Genomic DNA, 13,159 nt, shown 5'->3' on the forward strand with positions numbered 1-13,159 from the left:
GTGTTGATCAGGTTCACAGCCCTGTCACGCACTGTCATGCACCCAAAGGGCATGGATGGCATCACCAGGCACCTGTTTAACACCCTTTCCAGGGGGCACACTTTTGAGAGAAGGCTGCATTTGAGCAGTTTCAAATCATCCACAGAAAACTGTGCTCTAGTAAAATACTTGTCTTACTTGTCAAAAAAAGTAAACTATTTTGAGCAACTATCATGAACTAGTGGGAAAAACCTAAGACTTCAGTTCATGCTTTTATAAACTTAAACATATTAAAATATATCAGAAGCACCACGTTTAAAGGAATATTTACAGAAACCCAAAGAATCTCTCTGTGATGTGAATATTTACTGAGAAGGCCAGTAGCCAAGCTGTAGATATCTACATCCCCAAATGCCTGATCAAATTTGAAGAGCTCTGGGTCAATAATAAAATCACACACTGCAGGTTCACAAATTTATGTAAGATTATTTCTTATAAGCATTTTAATAAAGGCCTATGTGAAGTCAAACAAGAACCGTTTGTACAATGAATTATGTAGGGAACTTTTAACTACAAATGCAAGACGTCAAGAATATATTCACTTTTCGGTTTATTAAAACAAAACTACACTTCTGTGCTTCTTACAATATACTGACAAGCATAAAAATCAATCAATGTTTCCAAATAAGTTTCACCCACAGCGTCACATGGTACTTGATAATAAATCTTTTTATAACAATCTGACACTTCTCTGTACAATGGGCAAATAGTTTAACACCTTCCATCAAGGCTTTTCAGAACGTTAGACGTTTAGAAATAAAGTCAAAAGTCTCTTTCAAATTCAATCATTAGCTTGTATTAAACTGAAATGCCAGATGCTAAGTCTCAAGTTCCTAAAATGTGTTTTAAAAGACAGATTTACATCCCAATTAAATCTTATACACCTCAGTGGTAAGTCCTCTCGTTTCTAAACACTAGAACTATCTGTGGATAAAAAGCTGCATTCGATTGTACAATATTTTCTTCTAGGTTTGAATTAAAATCTTAATTTTTTATCCCAATTAATCCTAGTGTTAACTTTGCTACTTTCAGTGAAAAACCCAGATACATTAAGGGCTGGTCTTTCATCCAAGAAAAGAGCTCTGACCACCTACACTATAGTTTTCTGTGCTTATTGTCTCCAGGGGAGGAAATATACATCCCTTAAATGCAACATTTGATTATACAAAATGCATGCAAATTCTGCCTCTGTGCCACATGGCAGTTCTTGTTTTGACCCCTTACAGAACTACCTAACATAGTGTTTCCCAAAATGTTTTCTATGACCCTAAGGAGAGGTCCATAGGTGGCCCAAAGGGGGAAAAGGCCCTGGGATCACACAGATTGGGAAATGCTGGGTTAAACAGGCTTGGTACTGGCAGGCCCTGAGCCCTTACTGCACTAAAGTGCACTGTGAGTTTCTAGGAAAGAGGGTCCGTGTGCAAATTTATTTTACCAGCAACACTTTTTCTATATACAAAACACCTATGAACATCTCACAGAGCACTCATATACGTGGAGAACTTTGGGGAATGCTTTTCCCCTTGAGATTGGAAATTCCACAGTCTTATATTCATTGCAATCCCTGATGTTTCCTCCACTCACTCTTGTGGCTTTGTGAGACTTAATAGATCTGAACAGATCTGAGAAGACTCACAGTCCTAACTGTTACTAGTTCTACACACTTCATGCTAGTTCTTTCCCTTTGTTTTTCTTTAAATTTTGAGAGTGAAAATTCCTTCTCCTCTTTTGAATTTCTTAGGATTTTCTCATTTTCAAAGAGTGCATTTTCACATTGCTTATTATTGGGTCTTTTTGTTTGCTTTTTAACTTGAGTCACAGCTTGTCTTCCCCTGGAGGACATGCATTTCAGTTTTATAGAAATGCAATAGAGTAAACTGTAGTAAATTATTTACAAGCACCTAGTTTGTTTAATCTTACATGAAAGCCATTCGCTTTTGGAAAACAAGAATAAATCTTCGAGCAAACAGTGCTATCTGGAAGCCTTATTGGGATGATGGATGTTCGTTCAGTAACGAGGCACTCAAGAATGAGCTGTGCTAAAATTAACTCGAGGGTGAGCTTGTCTGGATGAGCAGAACTTTGGTTGAGATTTGTCTTCCTTAAAAAAGGTTTTCAAAGCACCAGTTAATTACGGAAAGCATGCATATTTATTCTCACAGTGAGTTAAGTGGCGAGAGAGCTAGCAAATCATATATTGCATTCCCCAAAGCATCTGAGTAGATTTCTAGAAAACAAACCAACTGAAAGGGAAAAATAAAGCCAGAGAAGCCATTGTTCCCTGCTCAGGCTGGTGCAGCAGTAGCTCTTAGCAGAAGTCACAGGCGGGGCAGCAGAATCCACTGGGAGGTCAGTCCCAACCTTGACTTAAAGGGTCTGAGTAATCCTTGGTCTATAATTTAGTGGATGAGTAAAAGAGACTAGTGAAATATTTGCTCGCCTAGACAAGGAACACACAAGGGGATAAATAAGCCTCCCTGGCTGTTCCCCCAAACACAGAGCTCCACCCTACTTAGGAAAAAGGAATGCTACATGGGGAAGACCCCACTTCACACCAGAGACGCTGCAACACTGACAACTGCTTAATAGTACATGAACGCCTATAAAGAAAACATATATTTTAAATGCGGAATTTGAGAAGAGTGGAAGAAAATCACAAAAGCATGGCATTATTGCTCTGAGTTTCAAAAGCTTCATACAATGTGAAATACCAATTAGTACCTTTCCTTCTCGCAACACACACAGAATATTCATGAGATATTATTAGTGTTTAAAATCCAAGCTGATGAAAGCACAAACTTAATTCTCAGTACTTTTCGATTAAATTCAACGATTACCTGCAATACTCATCATGAAAAATTCCTATTCCATAATACCATGGAGAGAAGAGAAGGAACAGTAAGCTGTTAGAAAACATTTAATATCACATGATTTTTAAATCACTATAATTACCACAATTAGCTAACAATTATGATCCCTGCTCACAAAAAGGCACCTACATGTTATGAACAATTTTTCATAATTATTTGCCACTATGTGGCATCGGGGTTTAGGAAAATAACCCACACACATTTTTAAAGAACCATGGTTTTTTTCTTCCTCAAAGCTAAAAAAACGTATAAACGCCTCCGACCATTTGCCAGTCCGCAGGGCTATCACATATACTGTCCAGGTTGTACTCTGCCCAACGTGAGTGGGTACCAGCCACCCAGAAGACGTGTAGTGCATGACCTGTCTGAATGGCATGAGAGGACTGGGTCAGTAGCCTGAAGCCAGGGCACTTTAACACAGGCTATCAGGCCAAGCTAATAAGTTAGTACAGTTGCTCTCTCTAAGAAACAGCTGTACCTGTGATAGGCAGGTACTACCTGAGGGGTGGGAAGGTATACAGACATAAAATAGGAGTTGTTCCTAAATACTTGCTGGTCATTTAAAACTCAATGGCACTTTTTCACATGAACAAACGTTTTCAAAGTCAGTTTTCTGGCCAGGTTTATCTTGAATTTCGCCAGCCAAATTTATTTCCTGGTGTTAGCTGTTTGGTCACATTATCTCTATTCCTGACCTAAACTAATACTGTGTCTTCACTTAGCTCCTAAAACACTTTTTGTATCTGACTGCAACAGACAGCACAGTGATACCTGGGTGTGATGTACATTAGCCCATTCATTTGTAAAGCACTTTAAGATGAAAAGTGTTCCCACTTAAAATTTAGCTACGATTGACAAGGATAAAACAAAAAAAACAAAAACCAACCAAAAAAATCCAGGGAATGGATGACGCAATTATTTTTAAAGGAAGCATTAACGATTAATCAGAAAATACGCCAACAAATTACCTGACAGCGTTAAGTATACTATCTATACAAGATTCAGTTCTAGAATCAACTACATTTTTGTGTCCATCACAGTAATTAGTCCTTAACAGTTATACTTAAAATGTAAATCTTTAATAAACTCCAAAATAATCGTTTGCGATTTCATTTTGTAATCTACTGATTATGAACTGTGAACGGAGGCTGAGGGCCCCCAAAGTGTGATCTGTAGGTGGCTGTGTCATCTCAGAGTCCGATGATCACAGATCATGGAGGGGAGAAGGCACTTGTCTTCCAGGAGGTCACATCAGGACAGGTCAGGCCCGACCACACGATGGCACCTTCCACTCTCGAGCCACAGGCAGGAGCCTACGAGGGACTCGTCCCACACTCGTCACTGGCCAGATGTGCCAGGAGTTACCTACAGCACCACAAAACTCAGAATATATTCTAGGAGTTTTTGCCGGTTGCACTGAGGTAGAAAAGTGCTGCTGAGTTCTAAAACAGACACTCTCTTTTGTTTGGTCTCTTTGAAAACCTAGAGAGAAAGTTTAGATTAAATTAAAGACAAACCAAAAAGGGTCGGCGAGGGCGGGGTGGAATTTCTATCACCAACCCTGCTCTGTGTCCTAGACCAGAAAATGCAGTAAGGCACGCAGAGCCATATGCGGGCTTGAAGTAAACGTCCATGTAGGCGTGTGCGAGTGTGGGGTGGGGAGGTTATGGGGGCAGGTGTGGGGTTTTGGGGGTGGAGTTCAACCAGTGTACTATATTTTTAAATTTATGTTGGAATAAAGTCACAAATATTCCCTTACAAAGGTCACTAGTACCTTCATGGAACTCATGTTCCAAATGATATGTGAAGATAAGGGATACATGAGGATACTTCTAGAAATATTGGTAAAAGCACAAGAAAATAACTGAAGGGACTTCCCTGGTGGTCCAGTGGTTAAGACTCCACACTCCCAATGCAGGGGGCATGGGTTCGAATCCCTGGTTGGGGAGCTAAGGTCCCGCATGCCGCATGGCGCAGCCAAGAAAAAAAAGAGAAAATAACTGAAAATCATATGGCATAATTAACATCCCCACCAAAACCGTAGTAGAATTTTGAAACACACTGACACCTTCGTTTGGAATGAAGATGAAAACCAGGAAAATTCTGAAACATTCAAATAAATCTGTGCTGATGGACCTCACCTTCAACGTGCCCCTTCTTCTCCCAACCCCCAGAAATGCCTGCATGATTAATCCAGCAGAAACTGCTTCTCCCAGGGTTCAGCCCAACACAAAGGTGCCTCACATAGACTAGATCTAAATGGAAAGAAGACAGACGTGAACACACTCTTTTATACCATAAGCAGGGGACACTCACCCCAATATCCTTAAACATTTTCACAGCATTCTTCACAAGACAATAGGTGGCACTCTCAGCTGTGAAGAAAGAAAAAGCCCCTGTCAAACGTTTAGGCCCAGCAACAAAGTAAACCCCAACACCCACAGTCAGAGCGCGGGAGGGAGGGAGAGGGTCAGAGCAAGTCCCAGGACTGGGTCAAGCTCCCTTTGGCTACCGGCAACCTGTGAGGCCTCAAAGGATTTGCCGTTCCTTTAAAGCTACTTTGTCATCTTTTAAGGAAAAAAGAGAAGGAGAGAGGGATAAGGAGAGAAACAGGGAGGGAAGAAGAGAGGGAGGCAGGGAAGGACAGAGAGAAGAGAAAGGGAAAGAGAAACACCCAAAACACCCATCTTGAAGGAATTTTGTAAGACTCAAGACAGTGTGTAGAAATTCTTTTAAACTCACAGTGATGCATACATGACTACTACACCAGTGGGACCAGAAAGAGCACAAGTCTAGAGGTTGGGAAAAAAGAATTCTAAACCCAGGTTGCCCTTTAACTAGCTATGTGATCTGGAATAGTGTCCTCATCGATAAAGTGAGGTGATTCTAGCTCTAGATAGCGATCTAGAGAGATATCTAGGGATATATCTACACATCTATGTATCTATCTATCTATAGAAAGAGAGCTCTAGATACCTCTAATAACTATAACTAGATATCTCTAGATCCCTCACGGCTCTAAAAATTATTGATTCAAAGTAGTTTCAGTCCTAAACCGTAACTGTATAAAATGCTACTCCCACCCCAATCACACCTCTTCTATAGCAGACAGTACCAAGTGCCGGCCAGTATGGGGGGCAAATGAAACACCCACTGCTACTAGGCGTGCAAACTGGTTCAGCACTTAAGAACCGCTCGGCAGTACCCACTAAAGCTGAACCCACCACACCCTGTGACTAGGCAATTCTCCTACACAGCCCAGCATAAATGAGTCCCTGTGTTCACCCAAAGGCACATTCAAACATGTTCACAGCAGCGCTATTCAGAGCAGCTCTGAACTGCAACACCCAAATATCCATCAGTGATGGATGTGAACAAATAAAATGTGCTAAATACTCATACAGTGGAATACTACAAAGCAACAAGAAGAGACAACTACATGCAACGACATGTATGAATCTCACTTACAAAGTTAAATGAAAAAAGCCAGACATAAGAATATCTATCTGTATCAGTCAATTTATATAACACACCCAAACAGGTAGTAGTAGCAATCTACGGAGTTAGAGGTCAGGATGATTTTGCATTCTCTTTTCCAATTGTCTACAATGAGCAGATTCCTAGAGTCAAAACGTGTAGCTTTTCAAAGAAGCCAAAATGGGCTCACACGTACCGTACACTGCAACGCTTCTCTCTGTCCTGGTTAGCAGGTATTTGTGCAGCTTCTGCAGATACTCAGGCTCTGCAACGGGACCGCTGAAGTTGTGAATGAAGATGGCAGCAGAGCTGTAGGCCTCCAGCAAAGGCCCAAGGAGCCTCTGCAGGAAGGTGATGAACTGCTGGTGCTCCTTGGACTGGCTCACCTGGGAGGGGAGGGGCGGGAGACCCAGTCACTGGGGGACACAGGAACCTCCTCAGAGCACCAGCGGCTCGAGAAGACGGCCTCTCACCGCCTCCACACAGAAGCGGCCTACTGCCCCGTGTGCGCAGAATCGCCCCTGGAAATGACTACTGGTTTTGACGTGCGTTCTTTATTGTAACCACTGACATTCAAAGTACTTGAGGTTTGCACTCGTTGAACAGCTGCCTAGGAGAAACTGTCATACTTGAGAAATTATGCCATACTGTCATCACTGAAAATAGCTGCTCCCGAGGCCGGACCCTCCAGACTTTGAAGCCTGGCTCGACGGTCACTCAAGTGTGCAAAAAGGCCACATGCCGAGACCCCTGAGATCATCTCAGTCCCTCTCATCCCTCACTGCCTGCCATCCCCACGTGGCTTCGGGCCCACAGTCCGGCACAGCGGGGAATGGTGGTGGTGATGACGGGGTGCTTTGGGCAGGAGGCGCTCTCATTGCACCCCTCCCCCAAAACATGCACGTTCAGACGAGCCTCTCTGGAGTGTGGAAGCAAGATCACTGCCCCATCTCGAAACTAATAATACCCAACATGGAAAGCCTCCAAAAGTCATTTGGACTCTCCTGTGTGTGTGTGTGTGTGTGTGTGTGTGTGTGTGTGTGTGTGTGTGTGTAAACTAGGGGTATTATCCCGCTGCAAAGAGAGTAATCCACTTAGGGTATTCAGAAAAGAAGGGTCATTATTACTAATTTCTAAATTTACAAATTAGACAAAATTGCTTTTTCTAAAGCAGGGCCAATCTTTTAAAAATCAAATTTTCTCCTGTGATAGGATTTGTCTTAATTGAAGGCAAAGAGCTTGATGTAGGAAATTTTGGGAGAGATGGCAAGACTGAGCATGGCTCAAAAAGAGCACCCAGGCCAGTGGCAGCTGAATATTAATTCTCTCCCATACCTGGTACGGTCCTGCCTTGCTTCAGTGATGACTGAACAAAACCACTCTGCCTCTTTAGGAGTGAGTGCAGGTGTGGGTAAACAGGTGTGCACCTGTGCATTCTGATGAGAGGGTCATGAAAGGTATCACCTATGATGTTCATCTTCCCGAATTTTCAGACTCTTGTCTCTTTTTCCATTTATCTATACCCAAACTGAACAATTTAAGGTATTAATTCAATTCAAACAGTTTCAGTATCCTAACTGAGCAGAAAGCACCCCAGATAGTTTGTGGGTGCTCTGAACGTGAATTAGTCACCAGAGTCCCAGTTTATAAGAACCTCATAGGGCTTCCCTGGTGGCGCAGTAGTTGAGAGTCCGCCTGCCAATGCAGGGGACACGGGTTCGTGCCCCAGTCCAGGAAGATCCCACATGCCGCAGAGTGGCTGGGCCTGTGAGCCATGGCCGCTGAGCCTGCGTGTCCGGAGCCTGTGCTCCGCAACGGGAGAGACCACAGCAGTGAGAGGCCCACGTACCGCAAAAAAAAAAAAAAGAACCTTACAACTTGTGGCAACATAAGCCTCAACTCATTACTGTCACGTCCACCAGAACTCCTCACCCAAGTACCTTCAGGTAGCAATCTCGCTGCTCCTCACCAAAATCGCTGTCTTCATCTTCTTCATCACTTCTCCAAGACAAAGGTTCAGGAAGCTTCTTGTCCCACTGCTGCTCAGCAACACCAGGACTAATATCTTCCTGATCATCTGGCTATGCCAGGGAGATGACCAAGAGTAAACAAACATGCACAGGCACGCAAACACCTGCCCGGCTGGACCCCAGACAAAGCAGTCCTCTCTCATTCCCTCCCCTACTCTGCTCTGTTTAGCCATTCACAACATCAATCCACTGCCCTCTCCAAACTCAAGATCACTCGGAAGACAGCAGGGGAGGGAAAAAAGAAAGAGTGAGGGCGAAAGCTACCAGACAGATCAAATAAAATACCCTTCCCTCTCCTAAATTGGTACCTATTTTCTCAGGCCATACCCTCTACACTAAAGGTGCCAAAATTAAAACAAAATCTCAAAAAAGAAAAATGCACATGTGCAAGCTACAAGCACACAGATATGCAGAAGAGCTGATCTTGGAAGGCAGACTTCTGGATGTCAGGGAATCTAGTCAAGATACGTCTTACACAACACCCATTACACAAAAGGAGCCAAAATATTAAGCAGTCCCAAAGGACATTTATTCTCCCCATTCTTATTTTTCTCTTCATCTCATCTGGACTCGACTATGTATCAAGTGGAATTATTGGTTCAGGTGGCTGGTAGGGAAGATACTGAAGAGCAAGAAACTAAATAAAGGCAAACAAAGGCAAGCATGTGCTCTTACCTCCGCCACTGTAAGAATGCCATACTGGATAAACCTGCCTACTGTTTCATGGCAAATTTGGTAAAACGTCTGGCAGGGCTAAAAAGAAAAGGCATTTCAATGTAAATGTCACTGTCCTCCACTTATTTTTTTAAAGACAGAAAATAGCATACAAGGTAGCTGCTGGATACTTCCCCAGTATCACCTGCCTCCCTCCACTGGGCAAGCCCTAAGAGTTCCGGCGCCCGCCCTCTTGATGAGTGCATGTCGTGGACAAAAGAAGAGACCTTGTAACCTGACTGGCAGAGCACCCAATGCAGCACCACCTGCAGAGGGGGCTCCTGAGCTGTGTCTCCCCGAGTGGAGCAAGGCCTTAGAAGGGCTGCTTGTCAGGACCCTACACCTGTTTCTTCCTTTGTAAGACAATTTCTCTGCAAAAGCTATCTTACAGTAAATGTTGTACACAAAGGTGGTGGATGAGGAAACACAACATGTATTCAAATAACTCAAAGAAGACCCAAGTGAAAGACAAGGTCAAACTTGAGAGCCTGATCTACCCTGTCCCCTCCCGCCCTGCCCCCAAGATTCATGCAAAACAGATTCCCCAACAGGACCACAAACATAACATATATAAAGAACGCTGTGGAGGAGAGCTGTACTCACAATACCTGTGCTCATAAATGTCCCAGGGCACATTCATATAAGTGGAAAAGAACAGACTTTAAAATATAAATTCTATTTGTTGATGATTTTGAGGAAAAAATCTCTCTACTGCTTAATATGTATGCCTCATTATAAATGTCTAGAAGTATTTAAATATAATATAAATGCTCATTAGTTCCGCTGGGCCTTGCTTTCCCCATTTGTAAAGGAGAAGGGGTTGAGCAGATGAGTTTTAAGACTGTTTCTGACTCTTATCTTCTACGGTTCTATCATCCACGAGTGGGCATGTTAATTATTTACAAAGCCCTGACCCAGTGGCTTAAGCACAGTAAGAGCTCAATACCTCTGGATCGCAGTGATAGAGGACGCTGAGCCATCTGTCCTATCACACCACACAGCACGCAAAGGGTTCGCTGGAGCACTGACCCCTGACCCCAAGAGCAAACCAAGATAGTAATGACATAATGGTCTGGTGGTCATGGAGACCCAGGAGCAGGATATAAAGCTTCAATAATGGGCCAAAAGCTCTCTAAAAGGAAAGCATTTTATGATTTCACAAAGACGCTCAAGAAAAAGAGAAGAAGCAACACTAAAGAGGCGTCACTTACGAGCGAGATGGTGCCTTCGTTGGAGAGCAGGTAGCACAGGCTGGCGGCCTTGCGCACCAGCTGTTCCTGGCTGATCAAGCTGGGAGACACAGGCGCTCCCGGGCCCCTCTTCTTCAGAACTGCGTAAAGGCTGCAGGCTGAGAAGTAAAAGCTCAATGAAGCCGGCAGCCTTGGGTCTCCAAGAACAACTTCAACTGGCTCAGATTAGCTGGATCACCTCAACAGATTATTAACACATCAAAGGTAATTATCTGCATTCACTGGAGAAATTTAAGTAAACCCCTTCAGAATTTTCTTCTTGTGATTCCATGTGATCCCAACCCTATCAAACCTTCCTCAGAAGCTTCCATCCCGTCCGCTCTCCGTCTCCTCTGTTGCCTCCACTCACTTCACTGTCGTGTATGTCTCATCTCACTTAGATTTTCAGCTCATGAACAGCAAGACATCTTACCTCTCCTCCCTAGTAAAACGTGTAATACTATGCATACAGTAATCCAGTTACTGCTTGTTGAACAATAAATGTAAGAATAAGCGATAAACAGTGACATAGCAGATGACACTTTTGTTTGAAAACTAAAACTATAGCAACACATTCCCTCAAACAAGGGGCTATCATCCAAACTGAAGTAGACACCACCATGTGCTTTTGGCCATTTTACTTGCCACGAAAATATTTCGGGGTCCGACATACCTATGATGGCCTCCATGATAAAGACGTGGAGCAGCCCATTGCTGTAGAAGTTGAGTTCAAAGACTGATGGGACAGTTGTGCTGGGAGTAATAAAAAATTCCTCATTCCTGCTGGCGTGTGTGATTGTGATGCAATTTCCCAGCAGCTGTATGGCATGCATGACTACATCTTCTGAATTTCCTGAGAAACCCAGGTCAAAATCGCGAGCCAGGACTTCCTCCTTCATCACAAAGAAGTCCTCCACCAGTGTGGAGAGATCAATTCCCTAGAGAAACAGACAGAAGTGGTCTCTTGAGAACAGAAAAACTCCTTCCCAAAAGAGGAAGAGACCGTTCCAAGGATTTTTTTTCTTGCCTTGGCTTTCCTGCAGCTCGCTGTTGGCACACACAGAAAAAGAGCCAAAACACCGTGTAAAGAAAGTCAGAAGACTGGTTAAAAAGCTGTCCCCCAGGAATGTCAAGGTACTCCACATCCAGAGACTACTCTAGCCACAACACGTGATACGAGCACGTAAGATCACAAAAGGGAGAAGCCACCATCTGAAAGTGAGAAGTACTTATTTTTTAGCAAGAACTTCCCTCATTCTAAATATTTATCTGACAAATATTTATTTGGTGTCTATATACTGGCACTATGTTTGGTGTTGAGAACATGAATGTGAGAGAGACAGACAGACAGACACAGTCTTTCCCATCACAGGGCTTAGACAAGTGTATTGTGGGAAGGCAGAGTGCAGGTCCAAAATACAAATCAAATAGCTTGGAAACCATTAACTATCAGAATACTTTCCGCATGTTGATGAGATACGCCTTATTTACATTAACTGCATTACTCAAAGAATGTCTTACTGTCATATAAAACAGTCTGAGGTTTTTTTATGTAGATTTCTTCCTCCATCAGGTGTAAGCTCCTGTCGGCAGAGTCCTTAGCTTATTTTACTGTTTATCTCACAGGACTAGCTGGAAGGGGGCCAAATCTATCAGTGGACAAGTATTTGAAGAGCTGACAAAGCATTTTCGTGCTTTCTATTGAACTCCAGGTGACACTGCAGACATACCTGCCTGTGTCTGTAGAGGAGCAGGCAGGCCACGATGTGTGTTGACATAATGGCACAGGACTTGCTAGCGGCTGGAAGGCAAACACAGATCTTTAGTTGCACTTTTTTTTTTTAATATAGCTAAAACTTTTTAAAAGTACCCAAATCTTAATCAAGAGTATTTAAGGGCTTCCCTGGTGGCGCAGTGGTTGAGAGTCCGCCTGCCGATGCAGGGGACACGGGTTCGTGCCCCAGTCCGGGAGCATCCCACGTGCCGCGGAGCGGCTGGGCCCGTGAGCCATGGCCGCTGAGCCTGTGCGTCCGGAGCCTGTGCTCCGCAACGGGGGAGGCCACAACAGTGAGAGGCCCGCGTACCAAAAAAAAAAAAAAAAAAAAAAAAAAAAGAGTATTTAAAATTATAAAAGTCCTCTGCCACATTTCCTATAACCCATTTACCAAAGGGAAGTTACAACATTATACCATGTTCTGGGCCAATGGAACCTCATTAGAGATCATTATTCATCACATAATAGACTTCAGTCTAAGACAGGTCCACTCTCAGTCCAAACCAATGGAAGTTAGTTACTCAGTGACCAAGAGACATCTTTATGGAAATACCAAGACCCAAAGCATGAGCCTATTCTAAGAGCTCTACAGGATATCGTACTTCAGTGTTTCTTGACTTGTTCCTGACCTCAGGCTACTACACCTGCAACTCTACTTCACTCCTCCTGCAGGTATTCACCACCACATTACAACAAAGTTGGGGCGGGGGGGGAAGGGGATGGGGACAGGTAGTTAAAGTCAGGAATCTGGGGTCAAATCCTAACTTCTACACTAATTTCATGACTTGGGGGAAATGTCTTAAATTCCCAAGCCTCAGCTTCCCTTTGGTACCATAAGCATCCACCTGGTTCACTGGGCTGTGTAAGCACGAGATGACTGACCTGGCACAGGACGCATAGTAATGGGTGCTCAATACATTTTAATTTCCTCTTTTCAACCTGGCCCAGAGGCAGGTCAGAGGTAGGAAGGAAGGGGACAGAAATACATCTGAGAATGACTATAGTCCATAACTCAATATTCTAAAT

General features: G+C 43.4%; 1 protein-coding gene across 7 annotated transcripts in view; it reads right to left on the reverse strand.

Annotated features, from left to right (window-relative positions):
* Window positions 1–572: 572 nt before the first annotated feature.
* The window catches only part of GPAM (glycerol-3-phosphate acyltransferase, mitochondrial), a 69,974-nt gene continuing 57,387 nt past the window's right edge, over window positions 573–13,159 (reverse strand). For 6 of the 7 annotated variants that reach the window (XM_032608574.1, XM_032608573.1, XM_032608572.1 and 3 more), the window contains 8 exons: window positions 12,090–12,160; window positions 11,033–11,297; window positions 10,342–10,478; window positions 9,092–9,169; window positions 8,327–8,467; window positions 6,583–6,772; window positions 5,226–5,284; window positions 573–4,391 (listed from right to left, as the gene is read on the reverse strand). In XM_032608574.1, the coding sequence (XP_032464465.1) occupies window positions 4,275–4,391; window positions 5,226–5,284; window positions 6,583–6,772; window positions 8,327–8,467; window positions 9,092–9,169; window positions 10,342–10,478; window positions 11,033–11,297; window positions 12,090–12,160 (1,058 nt within the window). In that variant the 3' untranslated portion in view covers window positions 573–4,274. The remainder of the gene's footprint in view (window positions 4,392–5,225; window positions 5,285–6,582; window positions 6,773–8,326; window positions 8,468–9,091; window positions 9,170–10,341; window positions 10,479–11,032; window positions 11,298–12,089; window positions 12,161–13,159) is intronic. The other variant, XR_004346229.1, reaches the window with a different exon arrangement.

The sequence above is a fragment of the Phocoena sinus genome, chromosome 16 (assembly GCF_008692025.1).
Source record: "Phocoena sinus isolate mPhoSin1 chromosome 16, mPhoSin1.pri, whole genome shotgun sequence".
NCBI lineage: Eukaryota > Metazoa > Chordata > Mammalia > Artiodactyla > Phocoenidae > Phocoena > Phocoena sinus.